This window comes from Python bivittatus, unplaced genomic scaffold (genome assembly GCF_059951505.1).
Source record: "Python bivittatus isolate LINGU-HERP-01145 unplaced genomic scaffold, Pbiv_v1 ctg000180_np1212, whole genome shotgun sequence".
In the NCBI taxonomy this organism is placed as follows: domain Eukaryota; kingdom Metazoa; phylum Chordata; class Lepidosauria; order Squamata; family Pythonidae; genus Python; species Python bivittatus.
In genome coordinates, this window is record NW_028277047.1 from 4,748,267 (window position 1) to 4,765,903 (window position 17,637).

General features: G+C 55.9%; 1 protein-coding gene across 1 annotated transcript; it reads left to right on the top strand.

Annotated features, from left to right (window-relative positions):
* Positions 1-6,114: 6,114 nt before the first annotated feature.
* Positions 6,115-17,228, top strand: RCOR2 (REST corepressor 2). The gene is made up of 12 exons (XM_088137388.1): positions 6,115-8,281; positions 10,947-11,003; positions 11,667-11,747; positions 12,903-12,955; positions 13,160-13,321; positions 14,120-14,244; positions 14,626-14,695; positions 15,197-15,412; positions 15,789-15,866; positions 16,248-16,305; positions 16,565-16,785; positions 16,872-17,228. The coding sequence occupies exons 1-12, from the start codon at positions 8,167-8,169 to the stop codon at positions 17,226-17,228; spliced, it is 1,593 nt and encodes a 530-aa protein (XP_087993514.1). The 5' UTR covers positions 6,115-8,166.
* The last annotated feature ends 409 nt before the right edge of the window (positions 17,229-17,637 follow it).

Sequence of the window (17,637 nt, forward strand, 5' to 3'; positions counted from 1 at the left end):
GCCATGCAAATATTTCAAGGTGAGCAAATATACCTGTGCATCAGAAGGAAGACAGCCTTCAATGGGGCACTGTTTCTCAACCATGGCTGGCTGGGGAATTCTGGGAGTTGAAGTCCACACATCTTAAAATTCCCAAGGTTGAGGAACACTGCATTAAGGACCTTCCTCTCTCCCTCTGCACAGGCCAAGCTGTAGAGAAGTATGGAGATGCCCTTGAAGAAACGATGTGGAAACTGTTAGGAAAACGTGGACTTAACCCAGGAAAACAGGAAGATGTGAGAAAGAAACTCAAGACTGCCCCTCTTTGGTATAAGAGGGAGGGAACAGGAAATGCTCTCTGGCTTTCGAGATTCTGTTAACAGAGCCTATCTCAATAAAGTAGAGTTCTGGTGTTGCTCATGCCGTCTGTTTCCTGACTCGGTCCATCTTGAAGGGCCAACATCCTCTTGTCTGATACTCTTTTAACCCTGAGCAGGATGGAAATCCGTTCTAGTTTCAAATCCTCCCCAGCACCACGAACCAGCCCTCTGGAGCCTTGGGGTTCTGATGTTCACCACAGTGAAACAAGCTTGTCTGGTGATTCAGAACCAGCCTGTCGGCGAGCATGGATGCTTAACACGCACACACATCCGTGCACAAGCCATATGTGTACCCTTAATCTGACAACACTTCAAAGAAAACAGCCTGTGCAGGAAGGCAACTGGAGAGGGCTGTTTTCTTCTGGGCTCCCTGGCATCTCCCCCAAGTTCACAGCCCCAAGAGAAAGAGGGCCAAGTTGATAAACCAGTGCAGTCTAAAGATCAGGCAGGCCACCAGTTGGTCGTGTCTAAATTTAGGAGCCTTGATTATAGTTTGGGGCTTGCAGAAAACGGAGGAAAATCCTCAGGAAACAGAAAAGGAGCGTTGGAGGAGAATGAAAGTACATCCTTGCAGAGAGAAAGACGTTAGAGAAGTGGAGAGAGAATGCATGCACGGGGTGCGTGGAAGATACCCGCATCTTCTTTTCACACTGGCAGAAGTGTTTCTTGCTTTCACAGCCTTGCTGGCACACACAGTGCACTTCTCAGCACTAGCTGTCTGCTAAACTCATGGCCGCCTCACCTCTCTCCCTGGATATAGTTCAGCATGGCAGCTGCAAGTTACTCCATTGAAGGAAAAGGAATTGGATACAACTCCAATCTGGGATCCATTGTGGCTACCTTAAGGACAGCAGGGGACAGTGTGCAAGCAGGGGTGGTTTGTCGGATGTCCAGCCTAATGTGCTGTACACACCCATTCAACTGTGGTTTATTCAGCAGCGTCTTTAGCACAACCTAGCTAAAAATTAAAGCTAAGCTTTCATGCAGGTCCTTGCAACCATGCTGAACTCATTATCTGCATTCAGGATACCCAGACTGGGTTCCCATCGCTTGGTTCAAAAGGGTGGGATACATTATGGTGGGACCCAGCCTTTGCCTGAGTCTAGCAGAAGAACCAAGACATTCTCTTTATTCTGGCGGCGCCATATTTATTGAGCATAACATGGAACAGAGCAATGGAACTGCCTCACCCAGCATCAGGCTGGAGGATACGGGGCGAATTCTTGATTCAACCTGCTTCCACTGAGGTCTGAGAAGGACGTGGCTCCCCAAGAGCCATTCTCAGAAAGGGGGAGGCATTTCCAACCTCTGAACCAACGGGGAAGAGGAACTTGAAGCAGGGCTCTCAGCCAGCCTGGCTGAGCCAGAAGCAAGCCTCCTGCTGCTTTTCGCCAACGGAGACTGGAGGGGGTACATTATTTTAGCCTAATTTGCTTCCTTCCCGGTCTGTCCCCGCTGCCAGCCGCACGGGTGATGAGAGCACTGAGATCCTGCTGCGCCTTGACTGCCATCCTGGCATTAGCTTGACACATTGTCTAAAGCAAGGATGCACTACTTTCCCAGGGTAGGGGCCCTGTGGCCAAAAAGGGGCACCGGGTGGCTTCAGGACATGGCGTGAAACTGAAATGCAAAGTTAACAGAGTTGATGAAATGACTTTGCTGCTGCATTTTTAAGCAGCTTTAACATGTTCTGCATGGCTGCTCCAATAGTAACCCATGTGCACTCCCGAGCGCACGAATGCCACCCTTCTGCAGCCAACCGGCTGCCCCGAGGCCTTGTCCGGAGACTTTGTCATTCATCGGCACTCTTGTGGGAGGAAAACACCTACACGTCTTGGCTGGTATTCTCGCGAGCTTGGCAGCTTGCTTTTTCCCAGGATTGTTGCCTGGTTTTTGGACTCCACTCAACCCCCAGGGTGGTGCTTGGAGGAAACCAAAGGGTGGGAAAAGCAGGAGACCAGCTGGAAGTCAGCAGATGTGGGGTTTGTGTAGGTAGCAGGCGGGCAGAGCGGCCTTCGCTTCTGGCTTTAGAGCAGCTACTCTTGCGAGGGTTCGGTGCCCTCCTTCAGTCATGCTGCAATCCCAGTCTCGCCTCGTCTCTGCAAAGAGCACCAACCAGAGGACATCCTCCCTTGCCAGCTCTTTTTTGAAGCCAAGAACCCTTTCTCCTACAGCAGCTACACTCGCAGGCCTGTTGCTATGGTGTGTGTGTGAGCGAGAGAGAGAGTGGGGGGTGTGCACACAGAAGGAGAGCAGCAAACGAGCAGGTGTCTGTTTAGACAATGCGGCTCCAGTGGGAGGTGGGAGGGCAAGTGGAGTTGGGGGGGAGGAAAAGCGGAAGAGGAAGGGGGGAAGAATCGAGGTTGGAGGGAAATGTGCCCCGCAGGAAAAGCAGGTTGGTTTGTGCCCTGGGAAGCTGCTCTGGACCAAGACAGCCCTGCATGTTTTGGAGAGGGTGGGGAATGAAAAGCTGGTCTGCGGTGAGGACTTTCTTTTCCTGGTTTTTGTTAGGGGCTGAGCTAGGTGGAGCAGGTCATTTTCCCGATCCCAAGGAGGAGAGAGAATTAAAAAAAAAGAATCTCCTGGATTTGGGAAGGGCACGGTTCATATCTGTTGAGAAGCAGGCTTCTCACTTTTGGCAATTCCACTTGTCCAACCTTGCCCTGATTTCTTCTTCACACGTTTTGGGTGGCAGGTACTTTCTCATCAGAGGTGGTTCCTGCACTCTTGGCAGCTCCTTCTTTCACTCCCATGATCGAAATCTAGGCCAGTTTGTTTTATTTGGTTTTGGTTTTTTTTCAAGTCAAGAACGCGCTTTGGCTTTGGAACTGTGTGCGAGAAAGGGAGAGGGGCTCTCTAAAAAGCAAGCCAGGCCAGGGCAAAAATAAAATTTGGTTTTCTTGCATGCCAATGTCATTAGCCTTGAATTCCCTCAGGGTAGCCCCGAGACTCATTTCCCATTGATTTCATTGTTTTTCTCGTGGGTCGCATTCGGCAGCGTCATTTGGTGGCTGCTTTGGGAAAGAGTCTGGCGATCTTTGACCTCAGGACTGACCAGCTTGGCCTCCGTAACGTGCGCTCTGCTTTCCGACCAAACCCGGCTTCCCCCTGTTCTTGTTCCATGCAGCTGCTCGCTTGGACCGATCAACGCTCTTGGCGAGGGGTGAAAGAACGAGTGGCGTTCCTTTCGCCATGGCGCAAGAGATATCAGTTTCACAACGCATATGGTGGGGGCCCTGGCATGAGCACAGCCTTACGTGTCCAGCATTCCAGATTCACTGTTTCTGTGACTCCACCAAACTCAAGCCCAGCTCCTCTCGCCAGCCAATGCCACTTGGAGGGAGAGCCTCTGACGGCTGAGGAAGAGGCACGGCTCCTGCAGAAACCAGGAAAGCTAAAAGACCGCCAGGTGGACTTGGGGGAGGGAGGGGAGACATCTGCCCTCCCTCCTTTGATCCGTGTCTGGAAATGTCTGAAAGCTTAAGATGTGTTCCCTGGAGAGGGCCAAAGCGGTAGGTCCCCTGCCTTGTTCCAGCACAAGTTCCCCTCCTTTGTGCAGAGAAGAGAAAGACGCTCTGCCTGGCAAACAGCACCATCCAACAAGGGATAAATCAGGCAGGATCTGTCCTCTTCCCCCAGGGCACGCGGGTGCCCCTTCTTTTCCATCAGGGGAAGAAGGAAAGCTGAGCAGCCGGGCAGACCTGCAGAGGGGGAGGCCCCGTGGGGTCCAAATCCAAGCTAAACCTTCTTCTCTGCCGAAGCACCCAAGATAACAAAACCTAACCTGGGCATGCCGTTCCAACTAATTGACCAGGGAACAAACAAAACTCTCATCAGGGCTGGGGGGGGCATTGGCCAGAGCTTCCAAGCTGAGCCACTTCACCACTTTCACAGCACAGCCTTTGACATCAAAGTGTTTCTCCAAAACGTTAGGGAAGGGCCCCATTGCTTTCTTCCTCTCTTTAAATGTCCCCCTCTGCTTCTATTCGGTAGCTATTGTTCCCTTTCTTCTCTCTTGTTGGGGAGGGGGTGCTCCCTCAACTTGAGGGGAGGGGCTGGGGGGCCACTTTGTTCTCAGGTTCTGCCTCCTCACCAGGAGGGAAAGGCCCTGAGATGAAGCCACATGGCTCAGCCTTGAGAGTAGGGTGATTAGTCTCCGAAATGAGCCTTCAGGCTGCCTAAAAGGGTTCTCCTGCATTGCCCTGGTGAATCGGAGCGCGAGAAGGAGAACAAGAAGGAGAACAGAAAATCGGAAATCAGAAGGGTCGTATTTTGTGAAAGGGAATCAGAGAGCATCTAAACAACCCCCCCTCCAAAAAAGGGAGGGGGAGGAGACCGACAGCGATGGGAATTACAGTAAGGACGGGAATTACAGTAACGTTACTGAAGGCCAGAGTGTGGTTTTAAAATAAGGAGCACCAGAATGATTGAATACTAGAAGAAGTTTACGGAGACTTGGGTAGAGGGGGAAGGCGTTGACCCACATTTTTATCCAGCCAAGGAGTGGGGTAGAGGGTGTTTGACTGATACACCAGGGACTGCATTCAAACAGTAGGGGTGGAGAGGTTTAAATACTGTACTAGGACTGGGGAGAACCAGGTTCAATCCCCCCCCCCCAAGGTGTTGAAGCTTCCTAGGTGACCTGGGGCCAGACACTCTCTTTCAGCCCAACCTGCCTCACAGGGTTGTTGTGGGAAAAAATAGGAGGGAGGACTATATCTGCTACCTTGAGTTCCCAAAGATATACATCCAACAAATACATAATTTGGGTGGGTCTGGGGGCCACATTGAAGCCTTAGTGAGGGTTCTGTGCAGCAACCCTGTGTTTGGTTCTGTACCTCCATGCTAGGCCAAGGTTTAATCACAGTTTGTTGAATAAAACACAAACATAATCCATAGCTACCAGCCCCAGTTTAGAGAGCGGCTAAGCCAAGATGAAGCAAACCATGTTATAGCTTTAGTGTTCCATGGGAATCCAGCCAGAAAATCCAGGAAGTGCTACCTGGGGGATAGCATTTCACCAAAGTCAAATATTAGGGTAGTCTTCTGCAACTTGGTGCCCTCCAAAGACACAATCTTGGGGATTAATGTATATGGCCCTGTTTCACCTCTCTTGATTCAGAGGCTGGCCACATCAACCCACTATTGCCATAGACCAGTATTTCTCAACCTTGGCAACTTGAAGACGTGTGGACTTCAACTCCCAGAATTCCCCAGCCAGCATGGCTGGCTGGGGAATTCTGGGAGTTGAAGTCCACACGTCTTCAAGTTGCCAAGGTTGAGAAACACTGCCATAGATCATTAAATAAGCCATGATCCTAGATATTCCTGCCAAAAATCTCTACTTCATGGGGAATAAGAGGGAAGAGACCGCTGTCTAAGAATATCCAGACTCAATTTATAAAGAGATACAGAAACAAGTTTATATGGTCGAGACTAGCTAAGGACACACAAGACAAAGTGGCTCGGGAACTGCTCCATTTTCTAGGTTCACACAAACATCAATTCACAAGCAAACCTAACTGGGATGGGTTCATGTAGCATGCTAAGACATGCTCAAAACACAAATCCGGGTTCAAACAATCCAAGCTTAGAATAATGTCTGAATGCATCTGCTCCATCTTTACCTAACTTGGTTAAAAATATTGTATGAGCCCTGCAAATGTTTGAACTGGTCCCAAACCTCTTCCTCCGCCCCCCCCCCCCATACACACTCAAGGGTCTCCTCAATGGATATATCCTCTCCCATCAAATCCATGCATTAATATTTCTGATCCTAGATAAAGCATTCCACCCAGCAGTCTGAAGGGCCCTTTTTCTGCAAACTCCTCTTAGAGAGAAATGTCCTCCCTCCCTCCCTCAATTCTGCAAACTTTGCCCGAGGGCAGCATTTCATCTTTCTCAGCCTCTGAGAGATCGGGCGAAACTGGAGGGAGAAACTGGTCCAGCCATCGGTTGCCCGGAGCAGATGCTTTTGACGCCAAAGGCGTGCGGGGCGGGGGGAGGGGGCGGCGGCGGCGGCGGTCCCGGCAAGTCCCGCCAGCCAAACTCCACGGAACCGCACCGGGCAGGGCGCTGCGCAAGGGCATCGACCGGCGTTGCGCAGGAAACCTTCCACGCCGGGATCGCTGGCGAAAATCGCGTGCCCCCCCACATCTCCCTCCTCCTGCCGGGTTGGAAGGGTGTTTCCTAAAATGGGTTCGGGGTGATCGCCGCGCACGTGGGGTGGGGTGCGTGGAAAGGGCGTCCGATCGGGGCTGCGGGGAGGGAGGCTTGATTCTTTCCGGGGGGGGAGAAGGGAGGGAGGAGAGGAGGGGATCCCTCCCCCTTGTCGACAGCGAGAGGAGGCAGCGCGAGGGTCCCGCAGTGGGGAAGGGAAGCGATTGGCGAGCTTTTGTCCATTTGTCACCCCCCCACCCCGGGCAGAGGTGCGAGGACGCGAAAGGGCGGCTCTCGAGCAGGCGGCGGCGGCGGCTCGAGAGGAGCGGAGTGCGGGTCCCACGTGCCTCTGGCCGGGAACGGGATCCGAGCCCCGCCGGGCCCCTCCGGTCGCGGCTGCAAAGTGGCTGCCCAGGAAGGGAGATGCCTCTTCCTCTTCCTCGCTGGGGAAGTGGCCCCGGGACCGATGCGGAAGGGGGCTGCGAGGGCCCGGCTCCCTCGGCCTGACCTTTCCGTCTGGCGCGCGCGCGCGCTCCCTCCCGAGCCGCGCACATCTGGCGCCTCTCGCGCGCGCGCCCCCTTCTCTCCCCCCCCTCCAGCGCGCGCCTCTTGCCTCCGCGTGCCTCTGGCCAGATGTGCAGGCAGGAGCCGGCGGAAGGGTCTGAGGGGAGGAGGTGCGAAGGCAGGGGGCTGGAACTACTTTCTCCTAACCAGCAGCCAGAGCAAAAGGGGGGGGGGAGGGAAAGAGGAAAAAAGCGAGGCAGCGACTCATTGTGTGAGAGGGAGGGAAATAGAGATGGTGGCGGTGGCCGCGAGAGAGGGCAGCGCTTGCAAGTAGCCCTCTCCCAGCAACTTTTTTCGCTCCAAGTGCCCCGCCCTCCTCGAAGGGGGGGCGCTCTGCCTTCTCCAACTGCAACTCGGAGGAGACCCCCCCCTTCCCGGATTTTGCACAAGTTGCTGCATCTCTGGAGAGGGGGGGAGAGAAAAAGAGAGGCTGATCTAGGGCTTTGGAGGGGCGCTTCAGCAGACTTCTAGGAAGCAAAGGACAGCCCCCCCTCCCCCAGTTTTTAAGGATTTTCTGTAAGGTCTCTTCTCTCGCCCCCCCCCCACTCCCTTTTCCCAGTATTTTCAGGGGGAGCATCCGGGGTCTTTCTTGGCGGCACCCTCCCGCCCGGTGGGGATCCCGTCCCTCCCTCGATCTCTCCCCAGGGGCTAAGCGCCCCTCCGCCCCCGAGACTTTTCCCCCTATCGCTCCGCCTGCGCCCGTTCCGGGGAAGTTTACCGTAACTTTGCAAGGCGGCGGCGGCGGCGGCGGCGGCGGGGGGACCCCCGCGAGAGGGAGGGGAGAGCAGCGCGCGCGGCGAGGAGCAGCCGAGCGCGGCGCAACCCGGCCCGGGGCTCCTCGGTCGGGGCGCCCTCCAGGCCCGCCCAACTTTCCCTTCCCCTCCCCTCCCCTCCCCTCCCCTCCCCCGAGCGATGGCTCTCCTGCTCTCGCGGCTTTGAATTTGGAAGTCGGGGCAGGAGGCCGTGGGAGTGGCGGGAGCCCAGCTCGCTCTCCGGAGCCTCCTTCCAGCCGGAGCTGCGAAGCCAGGAAGGGAAGCCGTGCCTCTGCCCATCCCCGGCTCGGGGACCTTCCGGGAGCGGGGAGATGCCTTCCGTCATGGAAAAATCGGGGATCCTGTCCAGGAGTCGGGCCAAGTCGGCCACCAATGGCACCCACCCCAATTCCGAGGACGAGAGCAGCGAGGAGGAGCACTCGCACGGTGAGCCGAGGGCGGGCCGAGGGCCGGGCGCACGGGGGCTCGGCGGCGCCAGAGGTGGGAGCGAAGGCGGGCGGGATCGGGCCCGGGGCCCGGCCGCCCGGCCGCCCCCCAGGAGTCCCCCGGCGGGGAACAAAGAGTTGGGCTTCCGGGCCCCCGCGGGGAGGCTCAGGATGCCGAAAGCCGCGCCGCGCTACGCTCTTCCCCCGCGAGGCGAACGGCCTTCGCCCCGGACTCGCTGGCCCCGGGGGAGGCGGCGGGCGGGGGCTGCTCTGGGCGCCGCGGAGAGGCTCCGCCGCTGGAAAGGGGCACCCCTTTGCAGGGAGGGAGAGTGCCGATCACCCGCAACTTGCGGGCACAACAATAACAATAACGCGGGTGGCGAAGGGGAAGGAGGGCGCGCGGGGATGGACCAGGCGCGGGCAGCGCGGCGGCCTCGGGAGGCAGATGGGGTCGGAGTTAGTGCGGGGGGGGGGGCGGGGAGAGGAGCGCCAGCGGTCTGGGTCAAGGAGGTTGGGAACCCCCGGCACGAGGCGGGGAGGCTTGGCCAGGGCTCCCTCCCAGCGTCCCGGGGCTGGGGCTGCTGCGGTGAGACAATGCACGGCCCCCGGGGGTGCCCTTTAGGGCGACTTCCTTACACCCCCCGCTCCGCCAGCTTGCAGCCCCCTCTTGGGCCAGCGGCGGCACGGGCGAGAAAAAGCAAGGATGCTCCGGGTTTCTCACGACCTCATCTTCCCCGCCAGCCTGAGATTGGGAAGTTCGCTTTGCGAGTGCTCAGTTTGTTACACCCGCTGCCTTCCCGTCTCAGCTCTCGCTCCCCTTTAGCCATGGCGGGGGCTTCCTGCACCACGGCCCCCCCCCCGGCTTTGTTTGGCATCTCTAGGGGACAGGATTTTGGAAGGAGCCTTCCCATTCCTCAAGGGAGTCTGTTCATCACCTCAGCCAAGCATTGTGTGGGGGGGGAGCATACTTGCAAGGCTACTGCTGGGGGAGGGGGGCAGGAAGCCCACTGGCCAGGGAGAGACACCCCAATGAGGCCGGGCCATAACTCCCTTTGACTCCTTCCTTTCTAACATGAATTCCTGGGACAGAAGGAACCTCAGTATTGTGTTGAGAGGTTTAAACCAGACCAGCATTATTCCCCTGGCTGGCCAGCCAGCAGACAATGTTCCTGTAGCCCCTTTGGACTGCGGGCCAGGCCTTGCTAATCCCCCCCCCATTACTACTTCCGTGATGGAGGGGCAGGAAAGCATAGCTCAAGCTGTTCCAATGCCATCTGTCTCTGCCAAGTCACCCCCCCTTAAATATCACACCCGTCACCCTCTGCCCAAAGCTACATTGATTTTTCCCATCAAATGCAGGAGGTATTGGGGAGGGGGGCAGGTGGCAGGATACCCCCTAGATGTCACAAGGCAGCTATATCTGTTTGGAAGTTGAAATTGCCGTTTCAGCCACCCCCCACCCCCCGGCCCAAATAAGAGGCCAGCGGTAGATGTTACCCTGTTCTGAATAGCATAAAACCTTTCTAGCAGACTCTCAGCCCCCACCGGGCATGTGTTTCTGAGACCTTGTGCCAGAAAGGGAAAGCATGGGAGCTCTTGGCATGTCATTGGCTAAATGTTTCCAGATCTTGCCTGCTGCTTAGCAGCTGTTTAATAATATCAAAGGAAGGAAGGAAGGAAGGAAGGAAGGAAGGAAGGAAGGAAGGAAGGAAGGAAGGAAGGAAGGGAAAAACAAAGAAAAAGCAAAGGAACAGGAGCTGGTGGGTGGGGTGGGAGCAGGGACAGAGGGGGTAACTGAAACTTTAATTGCAGAAGGTGCCTTGACAGGTTTCTCAGCTATTCTGCTGCTTGTTGTTTTCTTGAGGGGGGGTCCCAAGGGGCCTTAATTCTCAAGTACCCAAAGGTCTGTGCTTCAGAGACGATGTGTCTGGAATGCCAACACCGAGCAAGCAATGGCCAGAAAGGAGATGTCTCAGTTGGAGATAGCTCTGCCACGGCACCAAGCCGGGCGTAGAGCTCCCCTCCGTGGCTCTTTTCCAACTCTCCGGCCTCACTTTGGAGAGGCTCAGAGCAGTGGTTAGCCGGGGGGCTCCCTTTGGCAAAAAAGTTGCCACCGCTCAGCCCAGAGGGCAGCCGTGCCATCTCCCCAACATGTCAGCTGCCCCAAGGGCGCAAAAATAGAACGGGATGTCCTCTTTGTTCCCCAAACCCGCCTGCCTCTTTTCGCAGGGGAGAATGGCTTCCTGACCCTGTGGTGGGCCGTTCCGAGGAAAGTGGCCTTGGCAAGGTGGTGCTTTGGCATGCTGGGGGGAGGGGGGCAGCCATTGTTTTAGCCGGCTGGGGAACCAAGCCATCCCTCGAAGCCAGCAGCTTTTCTTGGGGCGTTGTGAAGATGGTTGTAGATTGCGAACCCAAGCTCAGGGTATAATGGGCAAGCCCCACTGTTTGACGCCTGCATCTCTTGGCAAGTCTCCTGGGCCTCCGAGGGCAGGCGTGCATCTTCACTAGCAAACGGTGCCTTTCCGGCGTCTTTCCGGGTTTCCTTTGCTCCAGCGCTTGCAGCAAAGCTCCCTTTGGAAGCCAGCTGTCGCCCTCCCCCCCCTCCCTCGGCCTCTGTTAACTTGAGAAGCAGGTCCTAGCTGTTGCTCTTTCTTGTTGCTTCACAGATAGCATGATCCGTGTGGGAGCAGATTACCAGGCCGTGATCCCAGAGTGCAAACCAGGTAAAAGGAACTGGGGGAGGGAGGGTTAAATGCCCCGGGGATGGAACCCCAAGGAAGGCTGCATTTCTAGTCTTATCAGTTGTGTCCTCCTTCAGGAAGAAGCCTGGGGATGGGGTGGGGTGGGTGGGGGCGGGGTGGGGCAGTGGATTGACCTCTCTAGCCTGCCTCTTTGGCCCTGGCAGCTTCTCCACCCTCTTTCCCCTTCCCCTTCCCAGTTCCCAAATGTGGTTGCTCCCCTCCCAGTCCTGCTCCCACCATCCTTGCGGTCCTGCCCGCCCAGAGATGCTGACCACTTTAAGCCTCCGTCTGCCTTTGCTCTTAGTTAGGGGGCTGTGGTGGAGGTCAAGACCCTTCTTGCATGCTGGTGAAGAGAGATGGGGCGGGGGGGGAGTGCCTGTTGTCTAACAAAAAAAAAGACGGGAGGTACCAGCAGCAGCCGTGGGGGCTGGTCAGTGACGGTGCAATGCACCCGGGGGGTGGGCAGGTGAGGGCGAGGGGGTGGGTGGGTGGGGGGTGTTACTTCTGTGCCTCCGCTTCCTTGCTTCAGCCCTGCTGTTCTCCTCTCCCCCTCCTTTGGGGGAGGGGGTCCTAGGGAGGGGGACTTGGCCTGCTTTAACACAGAGCCATGTGCCCTGATGGCCCTTCTCCTCTTTGTTTATCTAGAGAGCCCTGCTCGGTACAGCAATAAGGAGTTGAAAGGAATGCTTGTTTGGTCCCCAAACCACTGTGTTTCAGACGCCAAATGTGAGTTGCTCCCACCCATTTGCCCCTGGCTTGGGGAAAGAGCAGAAAGGCAACATCAGAGCGGTGGCTTTTTTGCTTCCTGGGCACCCCTGGAGCCTTTCTCCCTTCAAGCCATCTTGATCTTCGAATGCAGCAGCATTCCCCCCCCCCCCCCGCTTGAGCCCAAACCACCTCCAGAAGTAACCTTGCCCTAGGTTTTCTGAAGGAAACCTGGAAGGGGGGGGGGCATACATTCCATCCTCAGCTGGGAACAGAGCCCTTGATTGGCAGCTCTCCCTCCCGCCCCTCCCCTCCCCTCCCCAGGATTTCTAGAAGCAATTACTGTGTGGCTCATGTGCTCCCAGGCTTTTAATCTGGCTGGGTCAGGCAGCTGGGTGGTGGCAACAGGAGGGATAGTCCTGCCTCTGGGCAGCCTCTGCTGAAGCAGGGAGAGCTCCAAGATGGGGTTGGGGCTATGGCTTTTGATGAGTGCCCGCTAAAGCATGGCCTTTGGATGGTCAGCAGGGCAGGGGAGGAGGAGGTCTGCAGCTGAACTGTGCTGCAGTATTTTTGTGAAGTTTTCAGGTGGGAATGGGAGGGGTCAAATAGGTGCCCTTTTTACCCTGAGGTCCTCATCCCCAACGGCTGGGTATCTGTATTGTTCACACTCCCATTGGATAGTCTTTTTCCCCAGGAGAGGTTTCACAAGGAGCTGGCTGTGAAATCACTTTCATAGCAGAATGTTAGGCCAAGCAAAAGTGAGATGGAAAAGAGTTGTGGGAAGAAAGCCCTGGTCTTCCCACGGGCATCTTGTTAAGCCGTGACAGGATATATTTGTCTGAGCACAGCACATTGCAGAAACACAGCAACTGCTTTTGAGTGTTGTGTGAAAACCCAACCTTAGCCTGGCTTAACTACCCCCAACGGGCTGAATCGGCAATCCCATGCCTGTTTAGGCCCTCCTGAAGAAGGTACCTTTTCTGCAAAAGATAGACCTCGATTTTCCATCTTGCTAGTTTTGCAGGCATCACAGAAATGGAGATTGCACCCTTGGCTGGCCAGCTAAGTAGCCGGCAGCCACCTACCAAGGGAAAAATATTGGAAGCAGTATTATTTATTCTGGCTATTCCTCCACCCCCTTTCCAGTGTCTGACATTTATCTCTTTCTCCCCCTAGTGGACAAATACATTGCCATGGCCAAGGAGAAGCATGGTTACAACATTGAACAGGTAAACAAAGGAATGGAATTAAAAGCCCACCCAAACCTTCCTTGATCAGGGCCATCTCAATCTCATCCCTCATCCTTTTCAAGTTCATCTTTCCAGCAGGCCCTAGAAACTTACTTTTAAAGGGGCCCTCACCTCTTCAGGTTTTGAAGAAACAGGTTTCTATGTCCACTGCAGTCCCGGTCTCTTTCTCTTCCCTCCCAACAGGCTTTGGGGATGCTCTTGTGGCACAAACATGATGTAGAGAAGTCACTGGCCGACTTAGCCAACTTCACACCTTTCCCTGATGAGTGGACAGTGGAGGACAAAGTCCTGTTCGAACAAGCCTTCAGCTTCCACGGCAAAAGTTTTGCTCGAATCCAGCAGATGGTAAGTGCCCCATTCTGCCTGGCCCAGTGGTGCTGGGGTGGCTGGGGGCCAAACAAATTGTGCCCTTTCTTATGTGCCTGCACTATATCCAGTGAAGTTGATTGACATAACTTGATTCTCCAAAAAGAAAAAAAATCTGGCAAGAATGAATGAATGAATAAATGAATGAATGGAGATGCTTTAATTATAACTTGCAGGCAAAAAGCAGGTCAGCAGCCACAGGCTGTAGCCAGTCTGCTCTTGGTCAGTAATTGCAATTGCTAGCAGAAAACAAACCAGCTGGCCTGTTCTTTGCTGGCAAGCAAGGAACAAGATGTACTTTTGCCATATTTGAGCATGTGCAGTGATGTCACTCCGTAAACCCCACCCAACGGCAGTTTCACAATGCTGGGTCATAAAAGAGGGTCTTGTGGGGGCAGAGGTTGGCCTTTTGGCCTCCATTTCTAAGCATGATGGGTATTAAGTTTTCCAACTTTTTGCAAAAAAACAAAAAAAAACAACCACCACGCCTTCACAAACCATAATTGAATCAAGCTGGATTTGCAGATCATATCAAGTTTCCCCTTCAGCTAATCAAGTTTGACCTAAGTGTAAGGTGTGAATACAGCTGCTGGGTCTTCCACTGGCCCAGTTTCAAGTGTGTCATGTGAACCCATCATCATGGGGTAGATAAAGTCAAGGCTCCCAAGCTTTTGTGTGATGATTGACCTTCTTGGCTGCCTCATTATAAGGCTGTTTTGATAATTGCTTGGCGCTACCTACGCACCAACATCTCTCTCTCTCTGTCCTCTTGTGAAGCTTCCTGACAAGTTAATCCCCAGCCTGGTGAAATATTACTACTCCTGGAAGAAAACTCGGAGCCGCACAAGTGTGATGGACCGGCAAGCCCGCAAGTTGCTTAGCAAGAAGGAGAAGGACGACAGGTAAGCAAGCAAGGGGGGTCTGCCGCGTGGCACGGGGAGGCGTTTCAGAGTGATGGGGCGAGCTTTGCAGCAGGTTATCCCACCCCCAAGATGCCCCCTGAACCTGCTTGGGGCCAAATGCAGCTTCTCAGTGCTTTACAAGTGTGTGTGGGCGTGGTGGTGGGGGGCAGATGCAGAAGCGAACCACATGGACGGTTGCCCTGAACAGGGAGTTTCTGGGAACTGGGAAGACACGAGGCTGAATCCCAGATCCAAGATTGCTCCTTTGGAAAAGAAGCCCCGATCTCTCTAGCTGGAGAAATCTGAAAACGTCTATAGGCTAGGCAGGCTCTGGAGGGGCTGGGGAAGACTGCTATTCAAGGGGCCTTATTTTCCCTCCAGTAGCGATGAACTGGAAGAGTCACGGCAGGCCAGCGAAGGCGAATTTGATACCATGGATCCCAAGAAGGAGGTAAGGGACTGGGAACGTTAAACCATGTACCCAGGGCCCAGCCTGGCACTAACAGCTTCGGGATCTCGGAGAGCAATCTCCAGCCAGCCTGGAAAGCAACTTGGTTAAAGCCTTGAAGGTCTTAGCGTTAGTCCTGCTTCTTCAAGCACGGGAGATCGGTTTTCAGGTTTCCCCTCTTATTGTCAGCCTTTGCTTTTAAAAGCAGTAGCGTTCCTAGCCCTTTTGGGGAGGAAGAGACCCTTTTATGCCCAGGAAACTATCTGGAGAGAGACATCCCGTGCAGGTCCCATACCCCGCCTCGCTGGGGAAGGCAACCTCGGCTTGCATAATCGTTCTGCACCATGGTAACGAGGTTACCAGGGTTTGGCGAGCGGTTCAGAAGCGGGTGGCAGTGGATTCCCCACCGCAGGACAGAATTTTCTTGAAGCAGGAATGATTTGCTGGCAATTCCCACGGGGCCCCCTCCCTGTTTCATCCCCCTCCCCACATTCTCACCCGCAGCCTAGTTATCAGAAGCCGCCTAGCAGTAAACCGGGGCCCATGAAGAAGGAGCTCCAGCTTCCACAATACCGGCACCATCCCCTTCGCGCTCGCCGGCGCCCTCCTAAGGGCATGTACCTGAGCCAGGAGGACATCACGGGCCTGTCCACCAGCCCAGACATGGCCGTGCTGACGCTGCGTCACCTGGACTCTCAGCTGGTTTCGCTCAAGCGCCAGGTACCCCAATCATTTGAACACGATCCTTATTTGGCATGTGTATTCGGCTGCCGAGGACCACCAAAGACATGGTGGTGCAGTGTCCACGTTGTCGGAGGAAGCCACGTTCAAATGTTGACTGTATTCTTCCCTCGGTTTGGGGAGGGAGCTTTAATTCTCTGAATTTAGAAGGTGGGTGGTACTTGAAAATGGAGCCATTGTGTTGGGCCGTTGACGGCTTCATTTCAGGTCTATGGTTTGATTTCCACAGTAGCCTAAAAGGGACCGGCTTCTCTTCCCCTCCACCCCTTAAGCTAGTGGGGCACTGTTGAGACTTCTTCCCTTCCCCCAAACCCAGAAGCCCCCATACTGAGGCTCCCAACTCCTTCCATACTAGGTACAGAGCATCAAACAGATCAACAGCAGTATGAAGCAGGCATTAGGTGAAGGGATCCGCAAACTGCGCCCGCCCGAGGTGAGTGCTCACCCGTGTGCAAATCCAGGCCCCCCAAAGGGGAGAACGGGACTGTGCAAATTCATTCAGGACAAGGAGAGCATCCAGTGCAGGGGTGGGATCCAGCGTTGCGTTCCCCAAAATAGGAGTGGGGTAATAGGCAAAATGTTAGCGTAATTTATTTAGAATCTAAGGGATGTTCAATTCATTCTGTTCTGTTTGTGTAACTGAATTGGGGGCAACTTTTGGAGAGACTAGCGGGGACGCCATGAAGGTTTTTGAGGGCCAGTCAGAGGATGGGCAGAGGCCTCCTCCCTATTTGAGGTGCCAGAGTGCTCTTGGGGGAGCGGGGAGGACCGAAAAGGGCTGCCCCCGAGATTCAAACCTCCTGTTTCCTTGCAGACGAATATCAAGTTCAACTCCCGTTGGACAACTGATGAGCAGCTGCTGGCGGTGCAGGGTGAGTCTTGCAGTAGGCATCAGGCGGAAGGGAAGAGCAGGTGGCTCCAGGCCACCACGTGGAAATAGGATAAATCAGCAGCAGTTTCCCCCTTGTGGGGGCACAAGGCAGCATTTGTCCCGAGTTTTGTCAGAGGACATTGCCCTCTTCGAGGCAAGAGCAGGGGGAAGTCACGCTCCGCCGGCTGGCGAGCACGCTGCACGGTGCCACGCACGGTGCCCTGTTCAACCCCTGCTGTTCTCTCCCCCTGTCCCCCCAGCCATCCGGAAATACGGCAAAGACTTCCAAGCCATCGCCGAAGTGATCAGCAATAAGACGGTGGCCCAAGTGAAGACCTTCTTCGTCAGCTACCGCCGCCGGTTCAACCTGGAGGAGGTGCTGCAGGAGTGGGAGGCAGAGCAGGAGGGCGCGAGTCCAGCCCCCCCGCCAGGCAGCTCGCCCCCCCAGGAGCACAAGAGCAGCAGCGAGGAAGAAGACGAGGTGAGGGGGAGGGCTGCCCCTCCTCGGGGCTGCTGGGCAGGGTTGGGACAGGCAGCGCTGACTCTTGGCTCTTCGGGTCCTTGCAGGTCCAGATCACGGCCGTATCGCGCTCTGTGCAGCCGCCGCCGCCGCCACCGCAGCCTCCACCGCCTCCTGCGCTTCCCCCCCTCCCCGCTTCCCCCCGCCCGCCACCTGCTGCGCTCTCCCAGCCTCCCCCCTTGCTGAGGCCCACCCTCCCCACGGCACCCATGCTGCACCGCCAGCCCCCGCCCCTGCAGCAAGGGCGCTTCCTTCAGCCCAGACTCTCGCTCAACCAGCTGCCGCCCCCGCTCATCCGGCCCGCCGGCTCCCGACAGGCACCGCCGCGGGGAGGCCAGCACCCCCCGTCACTCCTGGGTGGGACGGGAGAGCCGCCTCCTCTGCCCTCCTCAGGCCCCCTCTGAAGGGGGGCCCCTCTGCGCCCCATCGGAACGGCACGGCCTCCTCTCCGCCAGCCAGCCGCCAGCCCAGCGGTGTGGGTCTGAGGCACCGGGGGTGGGAGGAGTGGGGCAGGCAGGAGAGAAGGGGGCTCTTCCCGTTCCGGCCTGATCGGTTCAAGTAGCGTTTCAGAAAGCTGGCATCGAATCCCAGCCCTCGTGTACGATGGGGTGAGGTTGGACGGGAGGGGGGGCTTGTGGGTTGGGAACAGGTAGAAGATGTAGCTTGGGATAGGACTGGACTGATTCTGCGTCTCCAGCATCAGCGATGCCACTGCCTGGGTGCAAGGAAGGGGAGGGGCATTGGGGAGGGAGGGGACGGCAGGGAGGGGTCTGCCCGATCTGGGGGGGGAGAGACTGACTGCTCCCGAACAAG

What these genes read in the sequence shown, in the direction of transcription:
- RCOR2 (XM_088137388.1), top strand. Translation starts at nt 8,167, where the DNA reads ATGCCTTCCGTCATGGAAAAATCGGGGATCCTGTCCAGGAGTCGGGCC. An exon ending in AAGAAGGAGAAGGACGACAG is followed by an intron (nt 14,245 to 14,625) that starts GTAAGCAAGCAA and finishes TTTTCCCTCCAG; the next exon opens with TAGCGATGAACTGGAAGAGT. An exon ending in GCAAACTGCGCCCGCCCGAG is followed by an intron (nt 15,867 to 16,247) that starts GTGAGTGCTCAC and finishes GTTTCCTTGCAG; the next exon opens with ACGAATATCAAGTTCAACTC.